This window comes from Apteryx mantelli, chromosome 10 (genome assembly GCF_036417845.1).
Source record: "Apteryx mantelli isolate bAptMan1 chromosome 10, bAptMan1.hap1, whole genome shotgun sequence".
Lineage (NCBI taxonomy): Eukaryota > Metazoa > Chordata > Aves > Apterygiformes > Apterygidae > Apteryx > Apteryx mantelli.
The window spans coordinates 14392926-14406108 of NC_089987.1; the positions used below are offsets into that span (position 1 = coordinate 14392926).

General features: G+C 40.4%; 1 protein-coding gene across 2 annotated transcripts; it reads right to left on the reverse strand.

Annotated features, from left to right (window-relative positions):
• Positions 1–547: 547 nt before the first annotated feature.
• On the reverse strand, positions 548–12802 carry CCNE1 (cyclin E1). 2 transcript variants are annotated; one of them, XM_067302521.1, is made up of 11 exons: positions 12738–12802; positions 12546–12636; positions 12194–12262; positions 6123–6265; positions 5907–6042; positions 4931–5077; positions 3601–3696; positions 3077–3211; positions 2878–2989; positions 2639–2796; positions 548–1776 (listed from the first exon to the last, which is right to left on the reverse strand). In XM_067302521.1, exons 1-11 carry the CDS (start codon positions 12749–12751, stop codon positions 1654–1656), a joined length of 1224 nt encoding a protein of 407 aa, XP_067158622.1. In that variant the 5' UTR covers positions 12752–12802; the 3' UTR covers positions 548–1653. The 2 variants fall into 2 exon arrangements, with proteins under 2 accessions (XP_067158622.1, XP_067158623.1); XM_067302522.1 differs by lacking the exon at positions 3077–3211.
• Between the last annotated feature and the right edge of the window lie 381 nt (positions 12803–13183).

Here is a 13183-nt window from a genome sequence, read left to right on the forward strand (position 1 = left end):
TTTAAAGTACCAAAATGTGTCTTGACAATTCCTCCAGTGTTACAAATATTTTCACTAATGGGCAAATATAACATTCTTTTGTCTAGAACCTGTAGTTCTGAGAAATGAAAACCTCTCTGAACTAGCACTGGTGAACTTGTTCAGCTAACATTTCCACTTGTTCCATTAGCATAGAATTTATAATCCTTCATTGCAAGAAAGAAAGGAAAAAAAAAAAAATCACACAGAAGCACCCAAATAATTTGCTTACCATTACTTACACTAGGCATTTTTAATATATCAGAGCTTTAACTTTTATCAGAGTGCTGGTTCAGGGAGGAGGGAAAGAGACAATAACCTAATAAAAATAAATAAATTAAGGAAAGGATGCCTTGCTGGAAACTAATGCTTACAGACATTAACCAACAGAGCAGGAGTTTCCCGAAATATAAGTGTTCCAGCATCTAAGTAAACTACAGAAGCACATGATGAATCCTTGAAGTCTCACAAGCATTTTCAGTGTTGTTGATGGTCCTTCAAAGTGAATATCATGACAGAAACAAGCAACTGTTTTTACATCTATTTCTTTATTTCCCTTTTCTTCAGAACCATGACTTCCCAGTCTTACTGCATATCCTCAGGTGCTGCAAAGGTCAAGAATGACCACATTTCCCAAAAGACAGCAGATTAAAAGGCACATGATGTTCCAGACACCAATTTTGCACAGGATGGGACTAGTTGTCAAAGAATATGCCAAAATCCAAAAGTTTAAATGAGTATTTCTTAAGAAAAGCTAGGTTTCTTCCTTCTTGACCACTTCTTGCTATCAAGCATGACTTTCCAAACAATCTGATTCAAGAAATTCCCCATACAACAATTATTAGAAAGTGTGTTGTGGAAAGATTCCACTATACCTGTCCCCCTTCCCAGGCATCTGCAGCTGGAACAAACAGGAAGTCCAATTAGCACAACATCATAATTTTATTTTAGTACCCAGACAGGAAGCTTTCACTGGTAAGCCAGTAATGGTAAATAAATAAATAAAAAGTGATAGCTACTGCATCCTCTGCCCCAATTCCAACACTATTAGGAATCACAACTTGAAAAAGCTTAGCTGACCACAACTAAACAAAAAATAGGAATATACATAAAACCAGCTGTCTTAGACAGCATTTTTATTAAAAATGGATATACAGAGACATAGCAGCATTTACAATAAAGAATTTTTAAAAAGGCATCAAGTTGTAAGCCAACCATTTGAAAAAGAGGCTTTGAAATGTAGTCTTCCACAGCACTTTTATGCCCATTTGTCAGAAGGGAACAGAATGACTCCAGATTTCCAAAGGACAGACAGGCACAGTAACTAATCTAAACTTCAAGCCCTTTTTCTGAACAGTTGGTCACATCAAGCATCACCCTCCTTAGCAGCATTTGGAGCACTCTTCGGTGTTCTTTTAAGTGGCTGGTGTACTTGATCCATTTATTTAAAATACTTTAATGTTCAATAAAAATATTTCATATAGAAAAATTCTTCTGTCACAAAAAAGGCAAGGTTTCCTTTTCAGATTCTATAAAAGCTTATGAACTTCACCGGCAGCATTTCCATAATGGAGCAGGAGTTAGAACCAGCAGAACAGGCACTTCAGCAAAATTGTCTGTCAACATTTTCTATAGTCATATTGGTTTTAGTCCAGCAGACTGTTTCTTACTACTTTGTGGTGGTGTAAGGACACCGCTGGGGAAAGGTGAAGTCCTATTTTGCTCAGCCAATATGGCTTGTTTTGCTTGAGCTTTGTCCTGAAAGCACAGGAGAGAGAAGAGAAAAAAAAAAAAAAAAGGGAATCCTTACTTTGGTATATCAATGCAACAGATCAATATAATTCAGTGTCTCATAACCCAATAGGCTACTAATATGGAAATGCATATCTATATCTAATTTCCTTCATAGTAACTAAAAAATATCAATCATACAGTACAAAAAGTTAGTGAATACAAGCCCTAGGAGAAAAGTATTAACTTTTGGAATCTCACTATCAGTGTTATGGTACTTGTGTCTTCAAGACAGCAAAATTCAGTAGCTATTGAACTGCAAAAAGTTTAACTTTTACTACAGTTAAGTAACCTAAATAGGGGGAAGAAAAAAAAGCCTAATAGCTTAGACTAACTACAATCTGTTGGACAAGATTTTGATCCTCTGCAAGTTTCTCATCTTAAAAACCACTGTTGCTCAGTTTTTTGTCAACCACCACTGTTCCACAGCAGCCCCTCATGATCAATCTCAAGTGATTAGCCTCTATTTTCTCTTCTTGATCAGACAAGAGCTTATATTACCTGTATTTCCTGCAGAGACAGTTCTAACATATATTTGAGGTATCCCAAAGGGCAGAAATACACTTCCCATTTCTGGAATAATTATTTGTCCTTTGGGATCAGAGGCTTAAATCATGATCACCTTTTTATATCCCAAATACTGTATAAGTCAGGTCTCTGCCCAAAGGATTTTGCAACTGGGGTGCAACCTTATATTGTTTGCATACACTCACTCTCAGTATTAATTTGATAATGTTTTGCTTGAGTTTACTGTATGTTCTAACCAAAGAAGAAACAAGAGTTAGAAGTTTTTACAGACAGCTTTTGCCTTTGTTTTCCAAACACATACCAGCAAATCCAAGCTGTTTATGTGCGTCTGTATATTGTGCAAGTCTTCAGGAGCTATGCCTCTAAAGTGTTTGAGTTTGGAGCTTCCTACTTCCCTTATAGCCATTGCAAATGGAACCATCCACTTTACACATTCCTCTATCTCACACCATTCATAACCTGGAAGACAAGATGTATGCTTATGTGCCTGAATTATTAAGACAGTTACTAGACTTGTTTGTAAGTGGCAATGATACTTACCTGAAACTTTCTGCATCAACTCAGATGAGGAGAAGTGGTACAAAGCAGAAGCTGCAAGTATTCCATATGTATATTCCAAGCAGCCGATATCCAGCACACAGAGATCCAAGAGCTACAAGGCAACACATGCTTAGTAAGTCTATTGCAAAATGACAGTTTTTCAGATGAAATAGCATTTTAAGGATGAAATCAGTCCTACCTCTGCTATTTGTACAAATATTTGCTGTGGATATTGTGGCAGCAGCACCTCATAAAGCTCATTTAAATAGGCAACTTGCATGTAAATGTTTAGCCATGATACAACTGTCAGTGGATTTAAGTTCCAATTAAGAGCCTGAAAGAGTAGATATGCACAAGACTTCAGTGTTAATAGAGTTCTTAACTTAGACCATGCAACTTCATTTACTCTTGATAGGAAGCTGTATTTCCAGTTGGCCAAGACATCTCTAGAACACACAAATCCAATCCTCTCCTGTGCTTCCTCCCACTGATAGGGTGGCAGAATCAATTCATTTTGTCAATATGCACGTATTAATGGATGCTTTAAATCATTTGTTACCTAGAGAACGCTGGTTTCTAATTAGAAAGAGAAATGTGCCTCTTACTAGCATATAAGATTAACTGAGGCTCTCTGCTTTTAGTCTGATTATGCTTGGCTTTACAGAGCATAAAGTAGTACAGGACTTTAAAAGAGGTACAACTAATTCCACTTCAAAATATTACCTTCATAATGATCAATTCCATACTGAGGATTTCATCTTCTGTACAAGCTCCATCTGTAACATACGCAAACTGGTGCAACTTTGGTGGATAAATTTCCTGAAATATAGGAGATCAAGTATTTCATCTGAGGAATAAGTTGTAACTAGCTCCATGTGTTAAAACAAAAACACCCCACACCTTCAGTGTTTCAAGATTTAAACAACAAGAAAACAAACAAACAAAAAAAAAAACACACACAAAAAAATCATGGTGTCCTCCTCTGCCTTTGATGAACACAGGTTTTATTGTTCAACTTTCCTGTCCATAGCCTTCACTTTTCACTTCCAGTGGATCAGTACAACATGCATTATGCTTGACTACAGGGCTACTGCAGTGGTACCTTAACTAACATGAAGATTGTTTTATACATGCTAAGGAAAGGCCTTTTATTTCTTGTGATCAAGTGTAGATCTAATGGTCACATATACTTGTACAGTCTAACAATTTTTACAAGGCTGTAGCCTGGCAGATAATGACCTCGGGTCCTGTGAGAAGCAGACCAAACCTAATTAACTATAGATGTTCCAAGGGGTAGTTAAAAGACATTAGTAGCATCAACACAGCCATTATCTGTACTAGATTTCTCACATTAAGGTTACAGCTAACACAGAGGTTGAGAAATATTGCTGGCCCAAGGTTAGCCTTAAGAGATACTGCAGGGAATGGAAACAAACCAGACGGAGCTCCTCTAACTCCATCATTAGAATTTAATTGCTTTTCAACAATGAGGAGACAGTTTGGCCTCAACTACTCAGCAAATGCAAGTTTCACCTTAAACAAACAGAGCTCGCTAATGAAGCCTCGTGATTTAGAAGCAAAATAAGAATTTGTGCTTGAGAAGAACAGGTTGAAGATTTGTGTATCTCTTAAAAGGCAAACAGTAAGAACTAAAAAAGCATTATGTATTTTAACAGTTCGATTTGTTCAAGTAAATAAAGAATAGCTCTTCGACTGTATCATCCAGTAGGTACTCCACTGAGAGTGTAAATGCAACAAGTAGTCTCTGCATACAGCAGCCAGTCAAACTCATTTAAAAACAGCAATTAAGAACTTCAGTCTTTTCAATGTTAGAATAATTCTTTCAAGATTAAGAAAGATATACTGTGGTGTCAAGTAGTCCTTAATTTTAGCTACTTCTAAAAGGCAGGAGGATTTTTTTTTTTTTTTTTTTTTTTTTGTCTCCCAGCTCAAAAGTCATAGTAACAAGCTCCATAAAGCCTGCCAAAATGGATCTAGTGTGCTGTCTGTCCATTCACATTTTTATGTTTAGGTAAAAGCTGGAGATACTTACCTCAAGCTTTGCTGCTATGAATAAAGAAGAGATCCCAATAAGCTGCAATAGTGTTTTTACAACATTCTGTTGTGTTGCCATGAATCGATCAAAGAAATCTTGCGCTAAATAAAAAGTTTCTCTATGAAGCTTGTAGACTTCACAAACCTGCAAAGAAATGATAACTTACAAAGGACAAGAACAGTTTGAGAGAGTCAAAAATAGATGCCATAGATTTATTCAAAAATGCAAGAGCTAGAGATATAATTCACACTGTCTTTCTGATTCATTGATACTGAGAGCTAACATGCTAACTAAGAGCAGGAATTAAACAGTTTCCTTTGACTCACAAGAAAATTGCCACTACAGTAACTCCCCAGAACACAGAGATCATCAACAGAGTGAAAACCCTTTTGGGAAATGCAAGCATATGTTCTAACATGAGAACATCAGTTCCTTGTTTTCAAAAACATGCATCACTCCAGCACCTCAAAAGAGAAAATTATCTCAACTACTTTAGAATTAAGAACAGAGACTATGCCACCATGTCAACCAAACAGCAAAAAATACTCACATACAGATAGAGTGAAGTATATTCTACATGCCAGTAACAGTGTTAGAGATGTTATGAGATGCATCTGGTCTCTAAGCCACCATGCCTTTTTACAATGACTTTCATAACCATTTGTACAGCTTTTATCTGCAACATGACCTTAAAATGCTTATATTGTGCTGCTTCACGGACAAATTGATAATTATACATTATCAAGCTAAATGAATATCACATTATGCTGTTAGTTTGTACATCAACAAATCAAAACATTATATGTATTTTTTTTTTTAACTTGGTGCCATTCACTGATAAAATTAAGACAAAGACGAGTGTCTAGTGCTAAACCAATTACACAAAGATCATGAAATGTATTCATGACAGATAGTTATTAGAACACTTCAACAAAAGCACACTTGAAATACTCACAAGCACAGAAAAGCTCACCTCCATTAGCCAGTCTAGAAGGATAGTTCTCATTTTAGGTTGCAGAAGAGGGTGCCTTTGCATATAAAGTTTATCTCTCACATACATCTCCTCTTTGTTTATCATATTTTTCCATACATCATCTCTGTTTGCCCAGCTAAAATAGACAAATGCATTTAGTCTCAAACTATCACATAAAAGAAAGGTAGACAAGCAGTAGTAAAATGGCACACTTACCCCAGAATTGGTAGTGGTGAAGCTCTAGTTGGAGCAACACTTAGATGAATAAAGTGAGAGTAATCAACACCAACTGGATCATCATCTTTATCTGGAGTAGGAATCAGCATATGGGGATTTTTGTGAACGTTATTCCAAGATGGCTATTAAATGAAAGACAACATTTTACAGTGTGCCTTTTTAAAATAATCATTTTAGCTTTAAATAGAATACAGAAGTTGGAAAGAAACTATGACTGAACTGCTATGATTACCTCTTCAAACTGTTCAAATTGCTTATTTTCACATTTGGCAAATTTTGTCACTAAATGCAAAGAACTTTCACCCTGTTCTGCTTTTGAAGGACCTCATGCATTCCATAGGAAAATATCCAAGTCGGAGTCTTCTATTGTCACTATTGTTGCATTTTGTTTTCACCAAAAACATTTTGCATGAAAGCAAGTTGTTTGCCTTCAGGTAAGGAATAAACAGATGGAACTTTAAATCCTAATCCATGATTAGGATTATACAAACAGAAGATCAGGACTTCTGGCAAGGAATATGCAGATGAAATACCTAGAATTCTTGGTTCCATGCAAAGTGTCCTGGGCAATGGACACAGCAAAATAGTGATTTACAGAATTCTCTCTTAAACCTCAGTTCATCTTGTAATGCTTAGGTGGAGAAAACAACAACAACAAAAAAAAGCACTTCAGATGATCCAATTGTTTTCAGAACAAAGCAAAGACATGTCAAGAAAATACCACTAAAGAATCATGTCAATCATTTCATGTACAGAACTTTACCAAGGTCTGCAAACATTAGACATCCAACACTTCATCTATCATATCCTTTTACTTTTACATAGACTATAACACAAGTTTAGGTTTACTTTTCTTTAAAGGTTGTTCACCCTGGCTAACTTGGCTAAAGAAGATCTTGGTGTACACTTCCTATTATTTTGCAGGAAAATATTCCTTTTAATTTTGCTGTAAAATAAAAGACAGATGCCTGTCATCATGACTATGCAAATTAATTAAAATTTGGCATCTCCATCTAACACCAAAGTCAGCCATCTTGTTGCAAACTGATCTATTCTGCAGCATTGGCAAGACAGAAATCCTCAAGGATTCCTAATGTGCTTTGAGAGAGTAAAACAAGCAGACAAAAGTCAGAAGAATCATTAAATGTTTACAAGTAAAATTGCTCTACATGAAATAATACCTCTGGTGAAGAAGCTTCCAAACCTGTTTTTTGCGCTGTCCTTATTACAAATGACACCACTTTCCAGCAAGATGGCTACCCTCTAGCACTGGCTTCAGAAACAAAAACCACTAACTTCAGAAACAAAAACCACATTGCGCAGTTTACTCATACTTAAGACAGATTTGTACTTTGAGTTACTGAGACAAATAGGTAGTTTTTCCTCTTGGAGTTCTGCATGCAAATCTACCACAGCTACTTATTTGTTCTTGTGATCTCACCATACCACAATTTAATTTGGGTGGTGGAGGGGAAAAAGAAGGAACAGTATCTCTACCTGTAAGAATGACAGATTCCTTATGAACTGAAAGTTTGAATAAAAGTGTCACATCAGCATTGCTTTAGGTTAATTTTTGTCCTCCCTCCAAGTCAGACTTTAGTCACACTTTGTCCTCCAAACTGCATGGCAGGCCCAGCTGCCAACGGCCTTTTGAGAAGCACTGGCTTATCAGTTAATCAGCAAACCAAGAGAAAAGCAGAAGATTATACAGTATTGATTTAAAGGTGCCTACTATACCAGGAACTTCTAAAAGCAAATTTGAAGTTCTCAGTACCACAGGGAAGCAACAATGACAGTCTGATTTAAGAAAGATTTCTTCCCCCAATCTTTTACAAGGAAATGCATATGAAGACTCAGAATCCTCTTAAGTGCTTTGAAAAGAAGCAAGAACACAGTCTTGGCCTAGATAATGCATCTCACCATGGAGAGTGGGGAACGAATATAAGCAACAAGAGTTAAGTACATATGTTAGCTGGGGGGGGGGGGGGGAAGAACTGGAACAAATACATAGGGACTTCAAAAGCAAGAAGCTACCAAGAAGGTAGAGAGGGGCCTGAGCTAGCTTAAGTGAGGGGTCACCATAGCTTTGGCATGTATTTTGGTTGAGGGAATGGAAATATCAATCAGATTCTTGATCTTTAAAGCATATTTAGCAAGAAATTCAATTGACTCTACCAAAAGATATCAAGAAACTGCATGACATCACTTTGTAACTGTATGGAAATAGGACTGCTAAATTGTTTCTTTTTTCAGTGGTAGTTTAATGTAAGGGGGGGAGGGGAAGGAAATATCAGGCAGTACTTCCTTCGGGCTCGCACAGAGCCAACCCTGCAGCTGGGAGCGGCAGTCTCTCCTGCAGCCAAAAGGTGACAAAAGCAACAGAAAATCTCTGCAGCCTACTGGAGGAAATCCTATGGCCCTGGGCCTACTTCAGAAGCAAACCTCTGAAGAGGGACCCCAACAAGAAAGCTCAGCGACACCCACAGTCATATTCCAGATACATATGTAGGAAAAAACAAAATGAGGACATGCAAAGGCTCGTAAAGAGAGGAAACACCAGGAAGAGCAGAAGGTAGGTGACCAAACTCCATGGGAACAGTCAAGCACCTTAGCTCCAAACAAAATATCCAGGAGTTCAGGGGTGTGTGTGTGTGTGTGTGTGTGTGTGTGTGTGTGTGTGTGTTTTAATTCTTATGCCTCAACAGTTCTTCTAAAGCATGCCCTCATTCACAAATGTATCAAACATTTATTTAAATGGATCTTTTAGACACCCTTCAAGCATATAGCAAGAAACAAAACCAAGCAGGTTTTGGCCATTCAAGTTATTCTTTACAGATAGAGCCTTCAACGAAGCAGCTAAAACCAAGAACGCAAGCTACTGAGACACCAGTGCATCATGGCACAAGTTGAGAGCCACCAGAAGAAGCTTCTGCAGATCCAGGGGCCTGGGAAGGCAAGGGGAAGGAGGATTTTCAGAGAATTTTCAGCAGAGAAACTGAAGTCAAAGAAGCAGGAGGGGGAAAATATCTGTTCATCTCACCCTAAAAAAAAGCAGCATCTCAGAATAGACAGACATCACTATCAACTATTACACTACAGCCTTCTTAGTTTATCCATCAGAAATAGCAATTTTAGCCATTCTTCACTCACAGGAGGCAATGGGTTGAAATACAGGGCATTTCTTTGCCCTATCAGAAAGGATTAGAATTACCAAATAGGTAATATTCATAGAAGAGCAACTCACATAATTAAGTTGTTCCAATTCTTTTTGAACAGCATAGGAGCTTCTGGTACTTTTAATCTCTAAAAGAATTTGAATGCTGTCCTTCCTCACATTAGGGCAAAGTCAAATTCTCAATTTTGATATAGTTCACATTGTTCACTTGTTGGAAGACTTTCTTTTTTTTTTTAAATTAGATCTTTCAAACATAACCTAGAATAGTTAAAGAATCTTTTCAGATGATATTTTTAAAATGCCAGGTGGAATATTTTGACAATTGTAAGATTATTCCGGAAAAGTGTCTAGTGAGAAATTAGTAAAAATTATTTCCTGAAAGCTTGCTTTCTTTATTTTTAATCTGAAAATGTGGATCAGTTTCATCTTAAAATTTCTTACCACTTCAAGTTTCAATTCCCCACTCTAGATTTGGGGGCCACATTATTTGTATCAAGATTACATGGGTTACGATAATCTAGTTAGATGAATTTTGTTTTACATGGAGCCTTGGAAGTGTATCAGTCCACAGAAAGCAGCCAGAAGTAATATGAGAATTACTAGCAGAACTACAGCAGTGCCAGTTCTCCAAAATCAAACACAGAATTTATGCAATATTCTGCTGTCACAAACCTGATGATATAGCCACACTTTCATCACATAAAGGGTAACGGCATCCTAATTAAGAACTCATGCCTTATGTTCAGCAGAAGCAAACTAATGAATTGAGTATGAAGACGCTATAAAGTGGGATGTGACTATGGTATTTTGCCTCATGTATAAACTAGCGTCAGTAAACAATTTATTTAATGTAGAAGTCACGTGGTATAGGCTGTACTGGATTTATAGCTACTTGCATTTTAGAATTAGTGTGCCACAACAGCATAACTATCTCACTGGCTATCATACAAGCTTGCTATACTGCTGCTGGAACCGTAAACATATTCTCATTAGTGGCCCATGGCAATTTATATCAGAGAATAGCTTGTGTCACACCATAGACTGAAGAGCTGCTGCTGTGCAGCCAAATGTTAGCTTTTTTAAACAGATCTGTAACAATCTGGCTACTTTGTTATGACAAAAAATCTTCCCCATGTATGGACTGATACAAAGGTACCCATTTTATGGGTTTATAGGCAGAAGCCAAGGGCCTAATTCCCACCAGTATCCTAAACTTAAGTTGAAAAATTCCTAAATCTGCATTTTGAAATGCCTACTGCCTACATTATCTAGATTTTAATATGCCCATCCTTCATGAAGTAACATTTAATGGCTGCTAAGCCAGTAACACAAAACACGAACACAGAATTGGAAGTCTTTACAGTGACCTTCAGCACTGAAAGGAGGTACATAAAATATATTTCAAGTTTCTTCCCATTATCTTTCTGAAGGAGGGTAAAATTGGGTCCCTGTTAGGATTTAACAATACTTATTATTATGCAATAATCACACACAAAAAGCCATTGCCTAGCTCAAACAGAATGAATCCTTTGGTGAAGGAGAGAACTGTGGTGAAGGACAGGCAGCTCTTCCTTGTCAGAAGTGAGAAATTAGTTTAATATACTGCACAAAAGAAAGACAGAAGGGAAGGAGAGATCCCCTCATTAAATGCTCACCATTTGAGCCCTGCTTAATATGTTGACTGATAACTAGTATACGCAGTTGCAACAAGCAGAGGCCATTCCAAACAATGATGCCCATCTGTTATGGTAGCACTTCAGTCTTAGAACTTCCAGCTGCCACTTCTGGTTAGATGTGCCACAATTATGCATAGCCTTGCACACCAAATGAGTATTGCCTGTATTCCCTGGTCATGACTTTTGCAGTTTAAGTATCACCCCACATGTGCATTAACTGGCTGAAGTCCTAGTGACAGAGCATGCATGTGTACACACAAGTGCACAGTATTTCTTCATACCCTAAGAAAGGGAATAAACCTATTTCAGAAAGTAGGCTAATCTTGCCATTTTATTTAGAGTAGGCATCTCAATGTCTGAAAGCATCATGCAGTAACCAATAGCATGTCACGTCTGAAAAATATGAAGAGGACACCAAGATGAAAGTTAGTTTTGACTTCATAACTCAGATCATTCTAAGTATCTTATTTAGGAAACTGGTGATGATCATTACCAACCTCCACTGACTGGCCAGATTTCCACAGCCAAAGTGACTTTATAGAAATTATCCCTCTGTTCTCTAGAGGGACTGAGCCAAACATTTCACCACAGCATCAGCACCTAGTATTATAAACTTCTAAGTTCTAATCAGTAACCTCTTGTTTTCTGGCAGCCTGACAGCAATACTAGTGAGTGGGAACAGAGCTGAAGGTGGAAGGAAAGAACGATCCTTCCCCTCTCCCAGCGTAAGTATAGGCATGGATGCAAAAAGGTCCATCTCAAGAGATGATTCTGTTTATATGCTTAAGCATCTCACGCTTTGACCTGCAAGGTACAGCATGTAAGCAAATCACCGTACTCTTAAAGGTCTCTAGAGAAGTCAATACAGGGTCTCTCCATGTAGAGGTAAATGCATATTAAGGTCTTTGTAGGTTGAACACTTGCAATTCCAGGAGAGCTGGATATGCTGAAGTATTAACATAACATTTTAGACCAATATGGGCCTTGTCTCTTGCAAAGACTTCAAAGCAAGCTGTATGAATTGAGGAGCTTTGTGCTTTTCATCATCCATGGTTGACAGCCCCCTCAACCATTGCTATACAGCACGTGGTAGCTGTGCATCGGCTTTACTGTACTCACAACAGTAATGAAGCACTGTAAAATAATAATAAAGTTGCATATGGTTATATATTAGCATGACCTAAAAGCAAAGCAGTTACCTGGTTTTCATATTGCTTTTTTCTGTTCGTTTCTATTTTGGCAATTTCTTCATCCGGATCCTGTAAGAACTACAGAAAGGGAGATATAATTTCAAATCACAGTTACGGATTAGGGGAAAACACGCCATTCCAACTGCAGCAGGCACCCGGGCCCTGCGGGACGACGGCACCCGCGTGACAGGCCACCGCTTGCCCACCCAGGGCACCACATGGCCACCGGGACTCAACAAAAGGCGGCGAGGGACCCCGGCCCGTCCCCGTCCCCGGGGGCGAGGCGGAGAGGTGGCAGCGGGGCAGGCCCCGGCCCGCGGGCGCGCCGTGAGCCATCTTGCGTCGCCGGGCTCGCACTCACCGTGGCCACATCGGCTTTCCTCTTTCGGGCGCGCACGGCACCGTCGGCGCCCGCTTCGCCCTTGGCGGGCGCCTTCTCCTCGGGGTGGTCGCTGCCGAGAGAGAGCAAATGGAGGGGCGGCCGGGGCGGCAGCCCGCGGGGCCCCGGCGGCGGCGCGGGCCTAGGCGGCGGCGCGCAGCCCGCGGCACTCACCTCTCGCGGCGCATGGTGCCGGCCCGCGCTCGGGCCCGCGCGGGCGGGAGCGGGCGCCGAGGGCGGCCGAGCGCAGCCGGGAGGAGCAGGCCGCCGCCGCCTCCGCCACAAAGGGCCGCGGGCGGGCGCGCGGCGCGGGCAAGGGCCGGGCGCCTCCGGCCGCAGCCCCGGCCCCGCCGCCGCCCCCGCTCCCCGCCCGCTCGCTCAGCCGCCCGCCCGCCCGCGCTGCCGAGCCCGCCGGCCCCGGCGCCTTCCCGGGCGGAGGACGGGCGGGAGCGCGCGCTGCCGGCCGAGCGCGGGCGCAGGGTGCGGGGCAGGGCGGGAGCGCGGCGCGGGCGGGCTCCGCTGGGCGCCTCCTGCCTCACGGCGCGGCCGCTCCCGTCCCTGCGCACAGCGCGGCCCGCGCCGAGCGGGACATTTAAACGCGCGGCGCGGGGCCGCCTCCC